Source organism: Brachionichthys hirsutus, chromosome 8 (genome assembly GCF_040956055.1).
Source record: "Brachionichthys hirsutus isolate HB-005 chromosome 8, CSIRO-AGI_Bhir_v1, whole genome shotgun sequence".
Taxonomy (NCBI): Eukaryota; Metazoa; Chordata; class Actinopteri; order Lophiiformes; family Brachionichthyidae; genus Brachionichthys; species Brachionichthys hirsutus.
The window spans coordinates 5,891,895-5,908,537 of NC_090904.1; the positions used below are offsets into that span (position 1 = coordinate 5,891,895).

A 16,643-nucleotide genomic window follows, 5' to 3' on the forward strand; every position below is an offset into this window, starting at 1 on the left:
TTTACCTGCTTTGAAAAACTGAGACAAAGCTGCCACTTTGGTCTCTGTAGATTAACCACTACAAATCACAACTGTTGCCAACACATAATCCAGAATAAAACAAAAAGAAACAAATTAAATTAAAATGCTTTATTCTCTTGGAACATTTTCAGTACATCTTAAAACAACTGCAACACAATACTGGTTTAGATTGATTTGCTGAACAGATTCCATTGTATCTTCAGAGGATTTGTAACATCACTAGCTATTTAGCAGGTAAAACCCGTACCGGTAGAGCAGACTTAGTCAAAGATCACCAGATAGCACATGTCATGTCATTTTCTAACCGCTGATTCCACTATCGGGTCACGGGCCAAGCTGGAGCCAATCCCAGCAGTTAATGGGCGAGAGGCAGGGGACACCCTGGACAAGCCGCCAGTTCATCGCAGGGCAACACAGAGACAGACAACCAGCCACACACACACTCACACTCACACCTACGGGCAATTTAGTGTCACCAATCAGCCTAGGCCGCATGTCTTTGGAGGTGGGAGGAAGCCGGAGAACCCGGAGAGAACCCACGCAGACACGGGGAGAACATGCAAACTCCTCACAGAATGGCCACAAGCCGGGGACGAACCCACGACCATCTTGCTGTGAGGCAACAGTGCTTACCACTGCGCCACCGAGCCGCCCAGATAGCACATCTGTTGAAAAAAAAAAAAAACATCACACACAGTCAAACAACACCGATAGGAAAGTCAGATATTAAGTGTTTTTGTTGTGTCACTCATGGTCATTTAAAATCTTGATATAGGCTTGATCAACACTGAGCTCATTTAGCGAACTCTTGACTGTAACAGGTACACACACACACACAGTTACACTTTCACAAAGTCACTATTTGTTTCTGCCTTTTGTTGAACTTAGTCACCGATTTCTCACTGCCGATTTAAAATATTAATGTTTTACGTTCTGCATCGTAGAATGATATGATAAAGAATTTGCATAGTGAGAAATGGAAAAGTAATAATTAAACATTTTAATTTTCCTTTGTTTCTAAACCCATGCATGTGCGAATGCACGTGTAAATTGCAACACACACACTGACGACACGATGAAGAACAAGTTTTACTGCTGGAAGTGGGGGAGGATCAATCCTTTATTTAACCCTTCAAGGGGAGCTAAAAACACCTCCGTGTGTATTACATGTGTTCAGGCTGTCATGACATACACAGGTTCTTAAATATAAAAAGGAGTGTTGTTACACATCTTTAGCCCTTATAAACAAAATCTCTATGTTGCCACATCTCCTCCAACATCATTGCCACAGAGCTGATCGAGACACACAGTCTCTTATCCAGCAACACAGTTTAGTGCTGTGCTGCCTAGCTGCATGGGCTCTCTGGCTGGCTGTCATCACTATGCTCGGGGAGGCTGGCTAATAATTGGTCAGCCCTTATGGGATATGAGGCCAGCATGTCAACAACGGGCCCAGTGTTTCTCACGCCAGTGATGGAGAGAGAGCAAAGCTGATACGGCCTCTATTAAGGCAAAGGGGAGGAGTTGTCGAGAGAAGGGGGAGATGGTGGTATTCCTGGGTGACTCTCGGGGAGGGAATATTACCCAAAATGTGTTTTGCCATGCTCATGGCCATTTGGAATGGAACGAACAACGAGCAGTGGGGGCATATTATGTTTGCCACTTGCAGCGGCACAAAGGAACAAAGGAGACTGCCATAAGTATCCATTGATTCAGGATGCATGATGTTCCCTTCATTAAAGAATGGGCCGTATCTTTGTTTTCACAGGAGCTGTTGTGCAACAGTGTTCCCTTCCTGCCAGGTTCAAAGGCTGACCTACGTAAATCTACAGACAAACATAAAAAAAAAAAAAAAAAAACAGGTTTTTAAGTGCAAATTATGTTTCTCTGGAGTCTGAGTCAACTGACAGATTAATACTAAGAGAATTATCTCAGCCCATGTGCAGGTTGCCTCCCCTCTGTTATCAGTTGTTCAAACAGCCCTCTACTACACAATGTACCAACCTGCTACCCACACAAGTGCAGGAAGCACCTCATCTCTTTCTTTTTTTTACTGCAGTTTCTCCGCTCAGGCTTCAGCTTCCCGTAATATTTCTGTTCTGTTGGTTTAGATAAAGTTGCAGATTATAAGCCAACAAAAAAAAGGGATAATATATTGGTAAAAAGATAAAATGCACACATCTGACATCTAGTGGCTGATTTATAGAGATGGCTATCTTCAGGAAGTGAAGCTCTGAATGCACCCAGATGATATTAACCGCCAAAATCCCACCTTCTTTGTATTGTGAATTAAAAAGTAGTAGGTCACTAATCAAATAGACTAATGAAATTGGAAGTATCTATTCATGGGTTAGGGTGTGCAATTTGTAATCCGATGCTGACATTCTTATAAGGGATGATACCACCAACCGTGAACAATGTTATTGTGAAGCATTTAATATTCACTCCAGTCAGGTAACTTTTCTGATCATCAAGTGCTGCATTACAGCAGTGATTCAGTTCCGTCACTTCTTAGGAATAACAACACGGGGAACAGATTACCTCCAGTATCAATGAACAGATCTGAAGCTCTCCAGACCTGTTCAACGTAAAAGAGAATTCAGAAAGTATATATATTTTTTATCATGTCTAATTCCATGGACCTGCAGCAGTATATGTTAAAGATTTGTTCAGGACGTATCTTGTTCAATGTGACACTAATAAAGAGGATGCTTGATATAAATTGTGTATCTGAAATTAAATGTAAACCAAGCTGCAACAATCAATAAACAAAAAATGTTGTTTTTTAAACACATAAGAAATGAACACTTAAAGATAATCGTAACCCCCCACCCCCCCCCCACACACACACACACACACAACAAACCGAACCAATCACATTGCCTTCTGTGTCCACAATGTGTCACTAAAGAACTATAGAAGACGTAATTGTACATCCTCTTCCAAAGAAATTATGTGAGGACCAGAAGAAAATAGAATATCAAAATCAAATGGGTTGAGAAAGGAATGTTTACCCGGTAACCGTTACCGGTTTAATTATTAACATCTTCCTCTTTTATACGAATGATCAAAATTCTTGATCACAACCTTCAAATTAAACAAAAGAAAACCCTCATATATAAATATATATTAATTAATAAGATGTAATTCTATTAAATCAATTTCAAGTCAATTGCATCCATTCTGTAGGAAGAGGTTGTTTCAATGCTGCATTGAAAAATTATCACCCCTCCTCTGTATTTGTGGCCATGAGCCGCCATTTCTACCTAACTAAAGGACCCGTTTACACGACAACACTTTCGACCAAAAGCTGTGAACTTTTATTGTGCTGTGGCTATTCGTTTATTTAGTCTGAAAAAACTGCAAAACTATTGCTATGTGAAACGTCGGACTGTAACTCCACCAAAAACAACGACATCGCACTCCCACTTTGCACCTGTCTGTTACAGTTCCAGCTTTGTTCACGTACATGGGCAGAACACTATGGATGGAACAATGTCAGACTGTCTAGTTGTTTTGTGCTGAAAACACTGTTGATAGATTACACTGCCGGCCACTGTTCTGACTGTGCTTACAGGAATCTATTAGAAAACATTGCAGTCTAAATGCAGAACCACTCATACGGCTTAAACCTTTCTCAGCAGACGGGCTGGACCTGCATGTGGTGCTAAGCTGTATCTGACATGGAAAGTCTTTGGCTTTAACCAAAGGGCACATCACCGCCCTCATTTGAATTATCGTAAATAAGAAGTCCATGCAGGGATCTCAGCCTGCCTTTTACCCTACTTCTTTCCGTCTCTCCATTTTTATCGCTCTCTTCTTCTTCTACTGTCACACCTCCTTTTAATCAATAAGAACATTAGCACTGATGTGCAAATGCTGCAGCTCTGTCATAATCTGAGCATACTGTACATGTTGTACTCCAGAGCTTCTCACATTTATTCCAAGGTCAAAGAGAGAAGTGGAGAAAAAAACAATCAGAGAAGGAAGATAATGAAAGAACAGCAAATCTGTGTTTCTTTTCTTGACAGGCTGGATTTTGCGTTCAACAACGTTTAACACTTCCATAAAAAAAACAAATCTGACTAGAGACAAACTGATCAAATACAGATCTTATATGATCACAATTGATGTGGAATATTTTTGCAGGAACAAAATAAATCTATCATTCCATTACAAGAGTAATTTCATTTAATCTATTTACAAAATATGAAATTGAAATTTTCCAGAGCTGCGCTGATCAAATTAAGTTTTCTTTGTTTCTTTGTTCATTTGTTCATATATCAGGGATACGGGATGCAAATGTTTTATGCAAGGATAGGTAAAAGGTTGAAGAGTTGCTCACGTTTTTCACCGTAAATTCACCGTTTTTTACGAGAACAGCAAGCTCTTGCATGCAGTAATTATTGATTATTTCAGCGGTTTCTGTGCCTTCAAGCTTATAAATGCTGCTTCAAAGTATGCTGTTCAGGTGGTTTTCAAAGAAGCTCACAATTTTCCAAGTTTTATGATGAAGAATCCTGGAAACAATTATCTTTGACATGGAGCAGCAATGAAAATGCTGACAAAAACACAGTGCATTGTGCAATATTTAAACTTCCATTTTCAAGACACTACTACTACTGAAAGCTCATGCAAATATCGTGGGTGGAAATGTGTCAATTTGCTTGTATGGATGAAAAACACCAAGCGCTGGTTTTGCATGCAAATGGCCCTGCATGCAAAAAGAGGGGAATGTAATGCACGACAACAACACAGGTGGGAAAAGTCCTTAACATACAGGGAATTAGAAGCATCAGCGGAATCTTGGCTGATCTGCTCTCATCTTTTTCTTACTGACACGCAGGTTGCAGTAGCAGATGGGAAAACCATCCATACAAAATTGCATAAACATTTGCAAAGTGAGAAATGAAAGGTTTGGTGTGCTTATGGCATCATAACTATAGAGAATCAAACAGCAAACCACAAGCAAATGTCAGGGAAATGTTCCGGAAAGATTCAACTGACCTGCACAAAACACACACACACACACACACACCCACACACACACACACCCACACATACAAGTCCAAAGGCTGTCTTCACTTTGAACATCAAATGCTGATAAATAAGATTCCACTATTTTCTCTTTTCTCAGAACTTGATTTGATCAATTTAGTCAGAATCACAGCGATAGTGCAAATAAAACTACAACTATTGGGGGTTTTTTTTGGGGGGGGGGGGGAGTTCAGATATAAACTGTAAAATAAATCTTCATTCATCTTCATCTTTCATTTCATATTTATTCATACCAAAAATGTAAATGTAGGTCAAAGTCTTAAGGAGCGTTTAAAGTGATTTTCAGTCACTGTGTGTAATACCTTCAGGTGGTTGGAGAGGGGGGAGGGGCCAATCGCACCAGTTCAACTCTGGGGTTCGAGGTGAGTTTGCATACAACAATATTCTCTGCTGTACTGACACTGACACGCTCCTATGTTCTGTATGCATCATGGCTGCCCCTCTTACTGTACTGGTTTTGTGCTGGGCGCTGAGGCTGAGCTGCAGTACACCGGAATGGTTCCACAATATCTCTACTAGCCTCTTCAGTTTGTCTGGGGATGTTATTCTTGGAGGGCTCTTCCCCATCAATGAGCTCACCAGCAACCTGAGCCAGAGGAGAGAACCCGGTGACATCAGCTGCAAAAGGTAATTCAAGGTTTAAGAAAGACGTCGTTCTAGTGCCTGAAATGCTGAACCAACGTGTAAGTTTAACCCCACTGATCAGTGTTTTTAATTATGTTGTGTGTGTGTGGTCTCACAGTTTAAATGAATATGGACTGGGCCTCAGTCTAGTAATGAAATATGCAGTGGACGAGATCAACGCAAACCCGGTTCTGCTTCCCGGAATCAAGTTGGGTTATGAGATTCATGACACTTGCAGACAATCAGCTGTCATTGCGAAAGCTACCCTTTCGTTCCTGACTGCAAAATCAGACAATGTCCTACCTGTGAAGTGTAATTACACCAATTATGAGACCATCGTATCGGCTGTGATTGGTCCTTATAGTTCGGAAATGGTGTCAGTCGTAGGAAAACTTCTGGGATTCTTTCTAATGCCACAGGTTTGAGTACAGATAAATAGCTATACAGTATATATGCACATATTTTGAATGAATGTGATATTTTTTTAAATAGTATTCAGAAATTTTAATGCATATCTTAAGAGTAAAGCTAAATATTTGTCTTTACAGCATCCCACATTAAAATTATTGTTTTATCTCAGAAGGGATTGACTTGTTTGACAAAGCAAAGTGTATCATAAATAATAATAATAATAATAATTCAGGATTTTCACTAATTATTTTTTGGTTTTTAATAAAGGTATATGACTAACCACAATAATATCTTCACTTCAGATTAGTTTTGGTGCCACCAGTGACAAATTCAGCAACAAGCTCCTCTACCCATCGTTTTTCCGAACAGTGCCCAGCGACAAATGGCAAGTGGAAGTCATGGTGCTTCTCATGAAAAAGTTCAACTGGAACTGGGTGGCAGTTGTGGGCAGTGAAGAAGAGTACGGACAAAGAGGTGTGCTGGAATTCTCTAAAATAGCAGCAAACAATTCCATCTGTGTTGCCTATCAAGGGCTGATTCCAGTATACAGCGACCCTGAGCCAGCGATCAGAACCATCATCAACAATATCATAGCAACCAAAGTCGGAGTGGTAGTTGTCTTTTCCATTGTGGAACAAGCTCAAATCTTTTTCAAAGAGGTTAGTGAAACAGACAACTATCAAATGCGAGACAGCACTATTGACTATTTTATGATATTGATGGATAATTATATTAAAAACAGTCATCCAATTCACCCCAGGTTATCAGGAGGAATGTAACAGGCGTGTGGATCGGCAGCACAAGTTGGGCCATCCATACTCGGATAAGCTCTCTCCCCAATATTGAAAAAGTCGGCACTATCATTGGCTTTACTGACAAGCTGCAGACCCTGGATCTGCTCACTGCGTACACACAGCAGCTTCTCGTCAAAATTAGTGCAGAGCGTGACCACGCATCCCCTCCTGCCCTCAACGCAAGCAATCCTCCCAATCCCTGCCCACAATGCTGGAACTTGTCTCCTGCTAATATCAGCTTGGTGACAGAACCAGGCCTGCAGCGCACAGCCTTCAGTGTGTATGCTGCCATCTATAGTGTGGCGCAGGCCTTGCACAATGAGTTAGGCTGCGATTCAAGTGCCTGTCTGCAGGGACCTGGGGCCAAAATCTATCCTTGGAAGGTGATTTTCTTTTACAGGTCACCTTGTAAATTAATTATGATTTGTTAGATGACAACTCTGAAATTAAATAATGAATACATTCTTCTTTTGCAGCTGTTGGAAGCTTTAAGGAACATGTCTGTAGACATAAATGGTACACTTTTAGTATTTGACAGTAACGGGAACCCAAACATAGGATACAATTTGGTTGAGTGGGTTTGGAATGCCTCAGATGTAAACTTCATAGCGGTTGGAAGTTTTTATAAAGAGCTGTTCGTCAACATATCTCTCCTCAAATGGCACACGTCGGACTTGCAGGTAATTTTCAGAAAATTGAAATTAACATACTGTTTAAGTTCAGTCAAGCAGACATTCCTCAGAAGTCTCTGTTTTTTTTTTTTTTACCTTAACAATTAAAGCTGTATTGCAATTTTGCAGGTTCCTCAGTCCACCTGTTCAGGAGCATGCAGACCAGGCCAGGTCCGCAGAGTCAAAGGCTTCCATTCCTGCTGTTATGATTGCATTGACTGTTTGCCAGGCAGTTACCAGGCAAATGATGGTAATAAAATGTACAATATATCTGAAATATTTTGGAAAATAAATGTCTTTGCTTTTTTTCTTGAGAGAGAAATTTAAATAATAATAATATCACACTCTCATTTCTGATGGTAATTATAAGGCTTTCTGTCAGTGATATATACATGGAAGCTCTTTAATATGAAAGTCACATTTTGTTATATTTATCTTTCCATCCAACTCTGCAAAGAAGAACATTTCCCAAAATGTCAAAGTGTTAATTTTACAGTGATGCAAACAATGTATCACCAATGCGTCATGATTTGGTTTTATTGCCATATGGCTATTAATCAAGCTTCAATTTCTTGCCGTGCTTGCGGATTCACAGACGACATTCACTGCACTAAGTGCCTGAAGGGCCAATGGTCTCTGGAACGGAGCACAAAATGCACTGAACCCAACTTTGAAGTTTTGTCCTGGAACCGTCCTGAAGCTTTGGAAATGATGGTTGCTGGGGTGGTAATACTGGTATGTCAGGGGTCAGTGGGTGCTGTGTTCCTGAAATACCGGGGGACCCACATGGTACAAGCTTCGGGGGGGTGCATGTGTTTTGTGGCTCTGTTTAGCCTGATGGGAGCTTGCCTCAGTCTGCTTCTCTTCCTGGGGCGTCCAGGGGACTTAGTTTGTCGTCTTCAGCTGCCACTCAGCTCCATTTTTCAAACAGTGGCTCTCGCTATTATCACATCCATCTCACTGCAGGTGAGCCAATGACAGGTAGAACATGTTTCTGTCTTGTATAATGCATGTTGTAATCAAGATACAAACCATACTTTTAAAACAGATATTCAGCGTGTCCGAGTTCCCAAAGATGGCAGCTTCTCACCGTTCTGTACTAAGAGGCCCTGGAAGCTGGCTCCTTGTTCTGGTCTGCTGTGCTGCTCAGACTGGAATCTGTTGCTGGTTTGTTCATGAAGGGCCCTCACTGTCTGCACATCTGGAAAATATGGAAATAAACTTTGTGAGTGCATTTCTGTCCTGCCCAGTATCACCGGTGACTGGATTTGCCGCAATGCAAGGATTCAACAATGCAATGGCAATTATATCATTCATGTGCACCTTCATGGCAGTGAAGCATCTTCATCAGTACAACCTTGCAAGAGACATCACCTTTTGTTCCCTGATCTACTGCATAGCTTGGGTGACCTTTATTCCAATCTACATAGCACTGAATGACATATACAAGTCTATTGTCCATGTTTCTTTCAACCTGGTGAGCATCTTTGGGCTTGTGGCAGCCTACTACTTCCCAAAATGTCACTTTCTGTTGAGAAAACCTGAGCTCAATACAGCAGAATATTTCTGTACATTCTTAGAGGTTGTCCCTTCAAAACCGGTTCAGGAGGAACCACAGACTCAGACAGAATCAGAGCAATAAAGTAGCAAATTTAGAAATCTAAAGAAATCTCCAAGAATTATATATTTTGTAGAAAGAAAAAGTTAATGTTCATATTTTGTATGAGCAAATGTAGTTTGGTAATCAAGTAGCTCAGGCCTTAAAAAAGATATTAGCCAAAATAAATTTAATATGAATCTCCAAATGTAAGATAATGTTCAGAGCATCAAACTGCCAACAATGGACTGACTAGCATTTTACTTTATTTATTTGTATCTTCATCGACATCACAGACATCAAAAAGAGGCAATAAAAAGAATAATTTTATTTTCCATGTGCTACGTTTTTTTTGTTCCTTCTTTTAAAATGCCCTCTGCTCGCGTTCATCAAGGTACTGCTTTTGCTAAACTTGAGCTCATTTGAATAAATGTACCATTCAGAATTAGAAGCATTCTCAAAGTGCACTTAAGTTTAAACACTTAAAGTATTATTTAGTCAGCTTGGCCCCAGTAATTGTTACACAACATATTTTATAAGTATTATACGTGAGGTAGAACTTTTGTGACGGTCCACTTTAATTAGTAAAAGGTATTTTCAGCTCTGGAAGTCATATACTATTTTGCATGACAGTTGTAGTATGTGAACAAGTCTCTGAGATTTTGACAGATCTAAATCAAGTCTTGACTCATCAACCTGGCTGTGACGTAACCGCTGCCTGACAAGCATTACTCTGGGGAAAACTACACTACACCCATAGCAACGGTTACTACCAACTCAGCCGCTGCATCTCTGGGAGGTGACACTGGGTTTGACGTTCTGTTAAACTTGGAGAAGGTGAGTTTAAAGCTTATTTTCTTCATTATTTTAACGCTTATGTTATAACATCGTTCCTAGATATTAAACTCAGTTAGCAAGGCTACATGGTTTTTGGTTTTTGCTCCTGTAGGTATGGATGTAGTGTAGGTCGTAGATTATGTCTTTGCCTACGCTTGTTTTCTGTTCTTATATTTTTTTGTTTGTCTTTTTGCCTTTCTGCTTAATTCTTTGTCTTCGTTTTTATTTTAAAAATAATTTGTTGGACTGTCTGTGTCAGAGTAATCCTAATAAACAGGCAAACAAACAAATCCAACACGGGGAAAAACATGACCTCTAGTGGAGAGGATACTATTAAACTAGTACTCATGGATAACACATGATGTTTACCACCATTTACTGGAAAAAACATGAGTCTGAGACCATTTTTCAAAATCATTTTCTAGTGATTAGAACTTTAAATCAAAATGCTGCATTTGTATAATCAATAAAAAAAAATTAACTCAGTCCATCGGTGCAAAAGTTGTATTTGTGGGCAACTTTTCAATCTTTTCCCATGAAGCCCTGTGGAACCATGCCTCGCAGAAGATTTGCCCTAAGTGCTCACTCAGACAGCAGTGAAATGGATCCTGACAGTGCAGGTAAGGCTACAGTTTTTATTAGGTGTTCCTGCTGTTTACTTATTTCATAGCTGAAACGTCGTGCTTGTGATTTGTTTAAGCAGGATCAGAAATGGCAAAACTGCAGAGGCAGTTCAGGATCATGGAGGGAGATCAGCAAGCCTACAACCTTCAGGCCCGGGAGCAGATCCGCAAGCAACAGTGAATACAGAATAAATCACAGCTTTGCAAGTGTTTTAGCCCTTTTTCTTATCAGTTGTCTATCTTGTGTGAGAGAAGGCAGGAGATGGAAAAACTACTGAAGGAGCAGGAGGAGCAACATCGAAACCTCAGTGTGTGCAAGAGCATTCCATGCCAACAGCAGGACAATGAGGACATCCAGAGTCTTTGTGTCCTGCTGGAACAGAAAGACATGCTGGAAGAGGCACTGACGAAGGAGAAGCGGTGTCAGAAAGAGATTGAGAAAAAGGTAAAACAAAATGTAACTCTAAATAACATCAATTCCAGTGTCATTTCATGTTTACTGATATTGTTGGGCACAACCTGCACTCTATATGTTGTGTCTGTAACGTGGACAGATTGCAAAAATGCAGTTGAAGCAGGCCGAGCTGAGAAAAGGGCAAGTCGGTGCCAGTGATGTACAGAGGAGTGACGAACAGCGCACTCAGAAGACCATACGCACCTTGGAATACAAACTTGACAGAGTGAGTCATGAAATTGAGCATTTAAAGAACCCCTAGATAACAGACAGGCTGCTTAATGTCAGAGTGCAGAATGTATATTGTTGATTTTTTGATGCTATTAGATGATTCTTTTTTTTTCTCTCTCTCGCTCCTCATGACATGTTCTGTTTTGTCCAGGCTTTGACTCACTTCAATGAGCAACTAACCAAAAACAGCCGCCTGAGGCAAGAGTTGCAGACTCTTCATATTGAGCGAGTCCATTTCCAGCAACTGCAAAAGAGACTAGAAAAGGTCTTAATTTACACTTTTATTGACACTTGCAAAAGACAGGATTTCCACTGATTCCTGTGTGTTGTAGGAACTGCAGGATATCCACAAAAAAATTGCGGAGTTAGTTCACCTTTCCACCGCAGCTTACGATGCCAGGTCAGACGGTCAGACAGCTGAGGAATGAATCCAATCTGTCCTTGGTGATCTTCTTTGTTAGTTAATGTATCAAGTTTTCCTACTCAGGACAGAGGGTCAGTCCAAGATGACCATGATGAGGGAGAAGGCAGTGAAGGACCTTGCCCAGTACAATGCTGAGATGAAGGAACTGGACAGAGTCATTGCACACGAGTGCAACCTGAAAGAGTTCATGACGACCAAGTGCAGCGAGAGGAGTGGGCAGGATGCTGGCCACGAGACAGGACCAAAGCAGCGTAAGAGCCCGCCATGATGCTGTGTGGGATTATATTACCGTTGTGAGTCAGTAATAATCATAATGCTTGCAAAAGTGAACCTGTGTAAAAATGACTACAGCATAGGACTCAGTTTGGGAAATATTAGCAGTCATATTGATGATGAATATGTTTTAGAAAATGTGAATGTTGACATTATTCATGTTGGTGATAGCATCCCTTTCTCCCAGTGTCTGAACTAACGGAGCAAAGGAGGATGGACTTGGGAGACGACTCGCTGGACTCTCCTCAGGAGCTGTTTAAGATGATCCAGACTATGACAGGGGAGGACAACCTGGACGTGCTGGCCACCAGGTCCATACAGCGTACGTCCTAGCAGCCTTACAAATCATCACATGTTGGGACATGTTTCAGTATCTGTAGCAAACAATGTCTTATTGTTATGGTATTTTATTTAAAGACAGTCATACCATCACAGTCATTTATTTCTGTTCATAGAAAATTAAAGAAATAGACATACAAAGTCCACTTAATAATAATAATAAGAAGAAGAAGAATCCATTTCTGTTTAGAAGATTTAAATGCATCTCACTGCTGTTTCTCTCTTCATCTCTGTAGTTGAAGATCAGAACTTTGCTCTCTTCAACTTCGTAAATGAGCAAAACAATGAGGTGGAGAAGCTGAGGGACCAAATCAGCCAGGTGAGTGTCTCCTCTGTGGACACCATGGACACACTTTACAGACATAGTTAGCACAATTAATTCAATTCACAAAGAATACAGGAATACCTGCTATAACAACTTCAAAGTTCTGGTTTGTTAAGTACTTAGAATATTCCGGTAAAGTTTAGGAGATTACATGAAAGACAAGGCGATGGGGGGAATATCAGTTGAGTCGGATTCATGTAGAAGATTACTTGGTCGTAATGTGTCTGTTTTTTGCTGAAATCTGCAGGTAAAAGCAGACATTGAACAGTTTCGAGAAATGAGTTTGCAGCAGGAGGAAGATCATCGCTCTCTGCTGAGAGACACTGATGAGCAGCAAAAGAAAAGCACACGCCAAGCCGAGGATTATGAAACGCAAACCAGCATCATAAGCAGAATCCTGGATGAGGTTAAAATAGGTCTGGGAGCCATTCTCTAACTTCTTAAGAATGTGTAATGTAACGTGTAGCAAAGACCGTCAGGAGAAAAATGTGAAACATGTCTACAGACAAACATGGAGAATAAATTTCAACAATTAATGATCATTGAACATTTATTTTTTTCTTTATTTAAGCAGTTTTGTTCAAAGAAAACACCTTTTCTCTAATAGTTTAATGATATTATTTGGAAATGACATGCATCTAAAACAGTTGAATTTGCATGCTCAAGCGCCAATCATCAGAATCCCGATCAGCTGTGGCTCGACATTTATAATAGACCAGCACACACTGACATCCGCAGATTCTCCTGTCACGTTTCCCCCCCGTCACAGGAGTGAACGGCATCTTCTCCAAGCTGGAGTGTGGCCGCTCTCTGATGGAGGGGGCGCTCGGCTCCTCGACAGGAATGAATGAGACCAACATCATGTCCTACCTGGCGCTCGTGGAGCAGAAGACCGATGAACTGCTCACCGTTCAAGCTTTCTTCAGTTCCAAAGTAACTGGTGCAGAAACCTGTCGCTCTGTTTCTGCTGTGATTGTGTTGTGTGTTCGATATTGTGTTGTTCTTCCTCTTCTTACAGGATCCAGAGAAAGACTACAACCTGAAAGACCTTCCCAGATCTCTTTTGGGTCAAAATCCAGAACAACTTCAGCAGAACATCAACATCCAAACTGCAATTAAGAAGTGGGCTATTTATCTCTTCATTCTTTGTTCATTCTCATAACTCTATGTATACGTTGCAACATTTGAAGCGTTTTGATGGTTAGCGTCTGTGTTGGTTGGACTCAGTGTAGATCATGGTGCAGAAGACTTTCCTGTCACCAATGAGGAAGAACGACCTCTTTCAAAGGAGGAACTTCGCCGAAGAATAACAAACGCAGTCAGTGCTTCACTCAAAGGCTCGTTTGTGTTTTACGCCATATTATTTGTTGGCTTGATTCTTCTGGGTATGACTCACAGGTTCTACGGAGAGAGAGCTCAGCGACCAACAAGTCCTCCAAGATCCATCAGCAGTCTGCTGGCAGACGGCACTCAGCGGAGGACGCATTGATCTGACACACGAGCTGGATCTGTTTTCCCATTCTGCACATTATACAAAGAAATGCTCGCCCACCTCCTTTCAATTTTTTTTTTTTTTTTTTTACTGTAACGTAGACCAATGGCGCTCCTGACCACCAGTGGAACCAGTTCAATTGTCCTTTTTGAGCTTGTAAAAATAAAAACTTTCATTATGATGATGTGATGAATCTCATTGCCGTGATCTTTATTACATCTTGATGTCATCTGTTTAGTTGTAACTAATAAGGTTAGACGCTGTGAAGACCTTTTCAGACTCTGGTAACCAGCTGTCCTTTAGATGTACGACTTGCCATCTGGCTTTCATCGTGCAATCTGGTCTCAGGACCGCCTCCGTTCGTCTCTGGCGTCACGACGCGATCAGGGCTGCTATGCTCAAAAGGAAAGGTTGGGGGCAGCAGAACCTTTAGTAATCATAATTAGCACGTTGGGACTACTCATTGCACACACACATTTGTTGAAGTGAATTCTCTTGATTTCATTTGATATATTGTGTTTCCATTAAATGAGTTCTCTTTTCATGCACGCCACCATCATTAACGCTCCCTTTCTACGCTCAGTCAGTAACCTCTGCGTAAACACAGAAGGCAGATGACACCATTGAGCTGACGTCTACCGCTATATCTATTTCCTAATAGTCAGTGTTGATTAAAAAAAAAAAAAAACGAAACTTTTATCTTTGGCATTTCAAATGTCACCCAAACATCAAGGTGGCAACTTCCTTTGTACGAAGGGGAATGTATTTAAGGGAACTTATTTTAGGAAGCATTTTCATTCACAGCTCAGAGAAACAATCAACAAAGCACGTTGCTATATTTGGGTTTTTAAAGCTCATGCTGGTACAATCGTGCTTTTATGTCACAGCCTCACAGGTTGTCCACTGAGAGACGTGTGACCCTGTAAACCAGTAAGAGACACGATCAGGTCCTACTGTGTGTGGATTTAATCGGGTTTGCGGTTAAATATGTTTTTCAGTTGATATTCGAATATCATCTGCTTCATGCAGTAAAGCTGCTACTCTGTAAAAGCAACATTTGACTGATCGATCAATGACCGTTTGATAATCTCACTGACGTTCTCAACTGTGCGGCTATGCGAACCGATTATCAGAGATTAAAGGCTGCTGTGGAGCAGTCGTACGAGATGAGTTGGAGGAGGCTGCTTTCTTTGAAATTCTACTCCCACTTAGCCCCCTCCGCGCCCGGCGAACTCTCTGTGCACACGGCTCTCTGCATTGCCATAGAAACCTTCCTTTTAATCGCAACAGAAACCTCATTTCCTCCTCCTGACAAAGAGTCCTCATTGCCTGTAGAGACCGCCTGCATCAGCCATTTCCAAGGCCCACCTCCTTCTGCAGGCTGCGCCTACCAGCAGCACCCCCTCCTCAATCTCCATATAAGCACATTTTCCACCTATTCTCCTCCCTTCAGCCCAACAGTGTTGTCTTTCTCTTGGAGCACATTCATAGCCACTTGTCAGTCTAACCTGCTTCATTCTTACGTTGACTGTTGTGCTCAGGTTTAGGTCATCTTGCCAACCCAACGCCTACACGCTCAACTCTGTAGACAAAAGCAGGCACGCGCAGGTACTGCTTACCAGCTAACACTATTATGTTCAGTGGCGTGTTGGTCAACTCTCTGGTGAACCGCTGTCTACTTCCTGTCTCTGGTCTGCTTTTGGAAAACTAATTATTAGGACATATAAAATAGCTTGTTTACTTTATCTCAATTCTTGACTATTCTCTGGAGGACCCCCCCCCCCCCCCCCCCCAACATCACTCCGCGCGCACACGCGTGTCTTGTTTGTTTATTTGGGAATTGTGCCAGGTATTTCCCAAGTCAGTCTGCCTTCACCCATACCCTTGACAAACGCCCCCCCCCCAACACTCTCACCCTCCCAACCAGAGCCCTCCCTCTCCTGAATGTTGCTAAGCAACTGACTACCATGGTGCAGTTTCCAGCCAATCACATTACTGAACATATTTTTGAACAGTGTTAAAGGAAAAAAGACGTATTTTCTTTTCTCCTACACACCGCTGCTGACCAGGCTTGAGAGAAACGATCCTGCGCTCATCCTCGGCTCGTGCTGGTTGTCCACCGCTGGGTGGCAACAAGACCCGTTTGGCTTCTACCACACAGGCTGCATTTTTAAAATGTATATATATATATATATATTACTGCTGTTGCTAAGCAATCTTGACTCTCGTACCTTACCTGTGAAATATTTGTTATTTGTTTTTTACAGCTGTCCCTGACACCATTTTGTCTTTGCTTTCACCATCTTGAAAGGCACCGTCGTGTGAAAAGCAAACCACAATTAATTCACATTGCATCTCAAAACCTTACACAAGTTTGAAAACATTCAACTTGTAAATCGAAATATTTTAAGATCAGTGCCTGCACGAGGAAGAAATGAGACACCCACTGTGCTTGGGAAACGGATCCGG

General features: G+C 41.3%; 2 protein-coding genes across 2 annotated transcripts; both read left to right on the top strand.

Moving 5' to 3' along the window:
* Nucleotides 1-5,509: 5,509 nt before the first annotated feature.
* tas1r3 (taste receptor, type 1, member 3) lies at nt 5,510-9,221 on the top strand. Its single transcript, XM_068742804.1, has 8 exons — nt 5,510-5,706; nt 5,822-6,122; nt 6,417-6,773; nt 6,875-7,291; nt 7,385-7,588; nt 7,709-7,829; nt 8,175-8,545; nt 8,628-9,221. The coding sequence occupies exons 1-8, from the start codon at nt 5,510-5,512 to the stop codon at nt 9,219-9,221; spliced, it is 2,562 nt and encodes an 853-aa protein (XP_068598905.1).
* Nucleotides 9,222-10,566: 1,345 nt separating this feature from the next.
* odad1 (outer dynein arm docking complex subunit 1) lies at nt 10,567-14,226 on the top strand. Its single transcript, XM_068742927.1, has 14 exons — nt 10,567-10,633; nt 10,717-10,813; nt 10,892-11,081; nt 11,191-11,316; nt 11,473-11,586; nt 11,654-11,721; nt 11,809-11,996; nt 12,206-12,340; nt 12,594-12,676; nt 12,930-13,098; nt 13,452-13,615; nt 13,701-13,804; nt 13,910-14,000; nt 14,081-14,226. Exons 1-14 carry the CDS (start codon nt 10,567-10,569, stop codon nt 14,174-14,176), a joined length of 1,692 nt encoding a protein of 563 aa, XP_068599028.1. The 3' UTR covers nt 14,177-14,226.
* Nucleotides 14,227-16,643: the final 2,417 nt, after the last annotated feature.

Coding starts and splice junctions, on each gene's coding strand:
- tas1r3 (XM_068742804.1), top strand. CDS start 5,510: ATGGCTGCCCCTCTTACTGTACTGGTTTTGTGCTGGGCGCTGAGGCTG. Junction 5,707..5,821: donor GGTGACATCAGCTGCAAAAG/GTAATTCAAGGT, acceptor GTGGTCTCACAG/TTTAAATGAATATGGACTGG. Junction 6,123..6,416: donor GATTCTTTCTAATGCCACAG/GTTTGAGTACAG, acceptor TCTTCACTTCAG/ATTAGTTTTGGTGCCACCAG.
- odad1 (XM_068742927.1), top strand. CDS start 10,567: ATGCCTCGCAGAAGATTTGCCCTAAGTGCTCACTCAGACAGCAGTGAA. Junction 11,587..11,653: donor TGCAAAAGAGACTAGAAAAG/GTCTTAATTTAC, acceptor TGTGTGTTGTAG/GAACTGCAGGATATCCACAA. Junction 13,616..13,700: donor AAGCTTTCTTCAGTTCCAAA/GTAACTGGTGCA, acceptor CTCTTCTTACAG/GATCCAGAGAAAGACTACAA.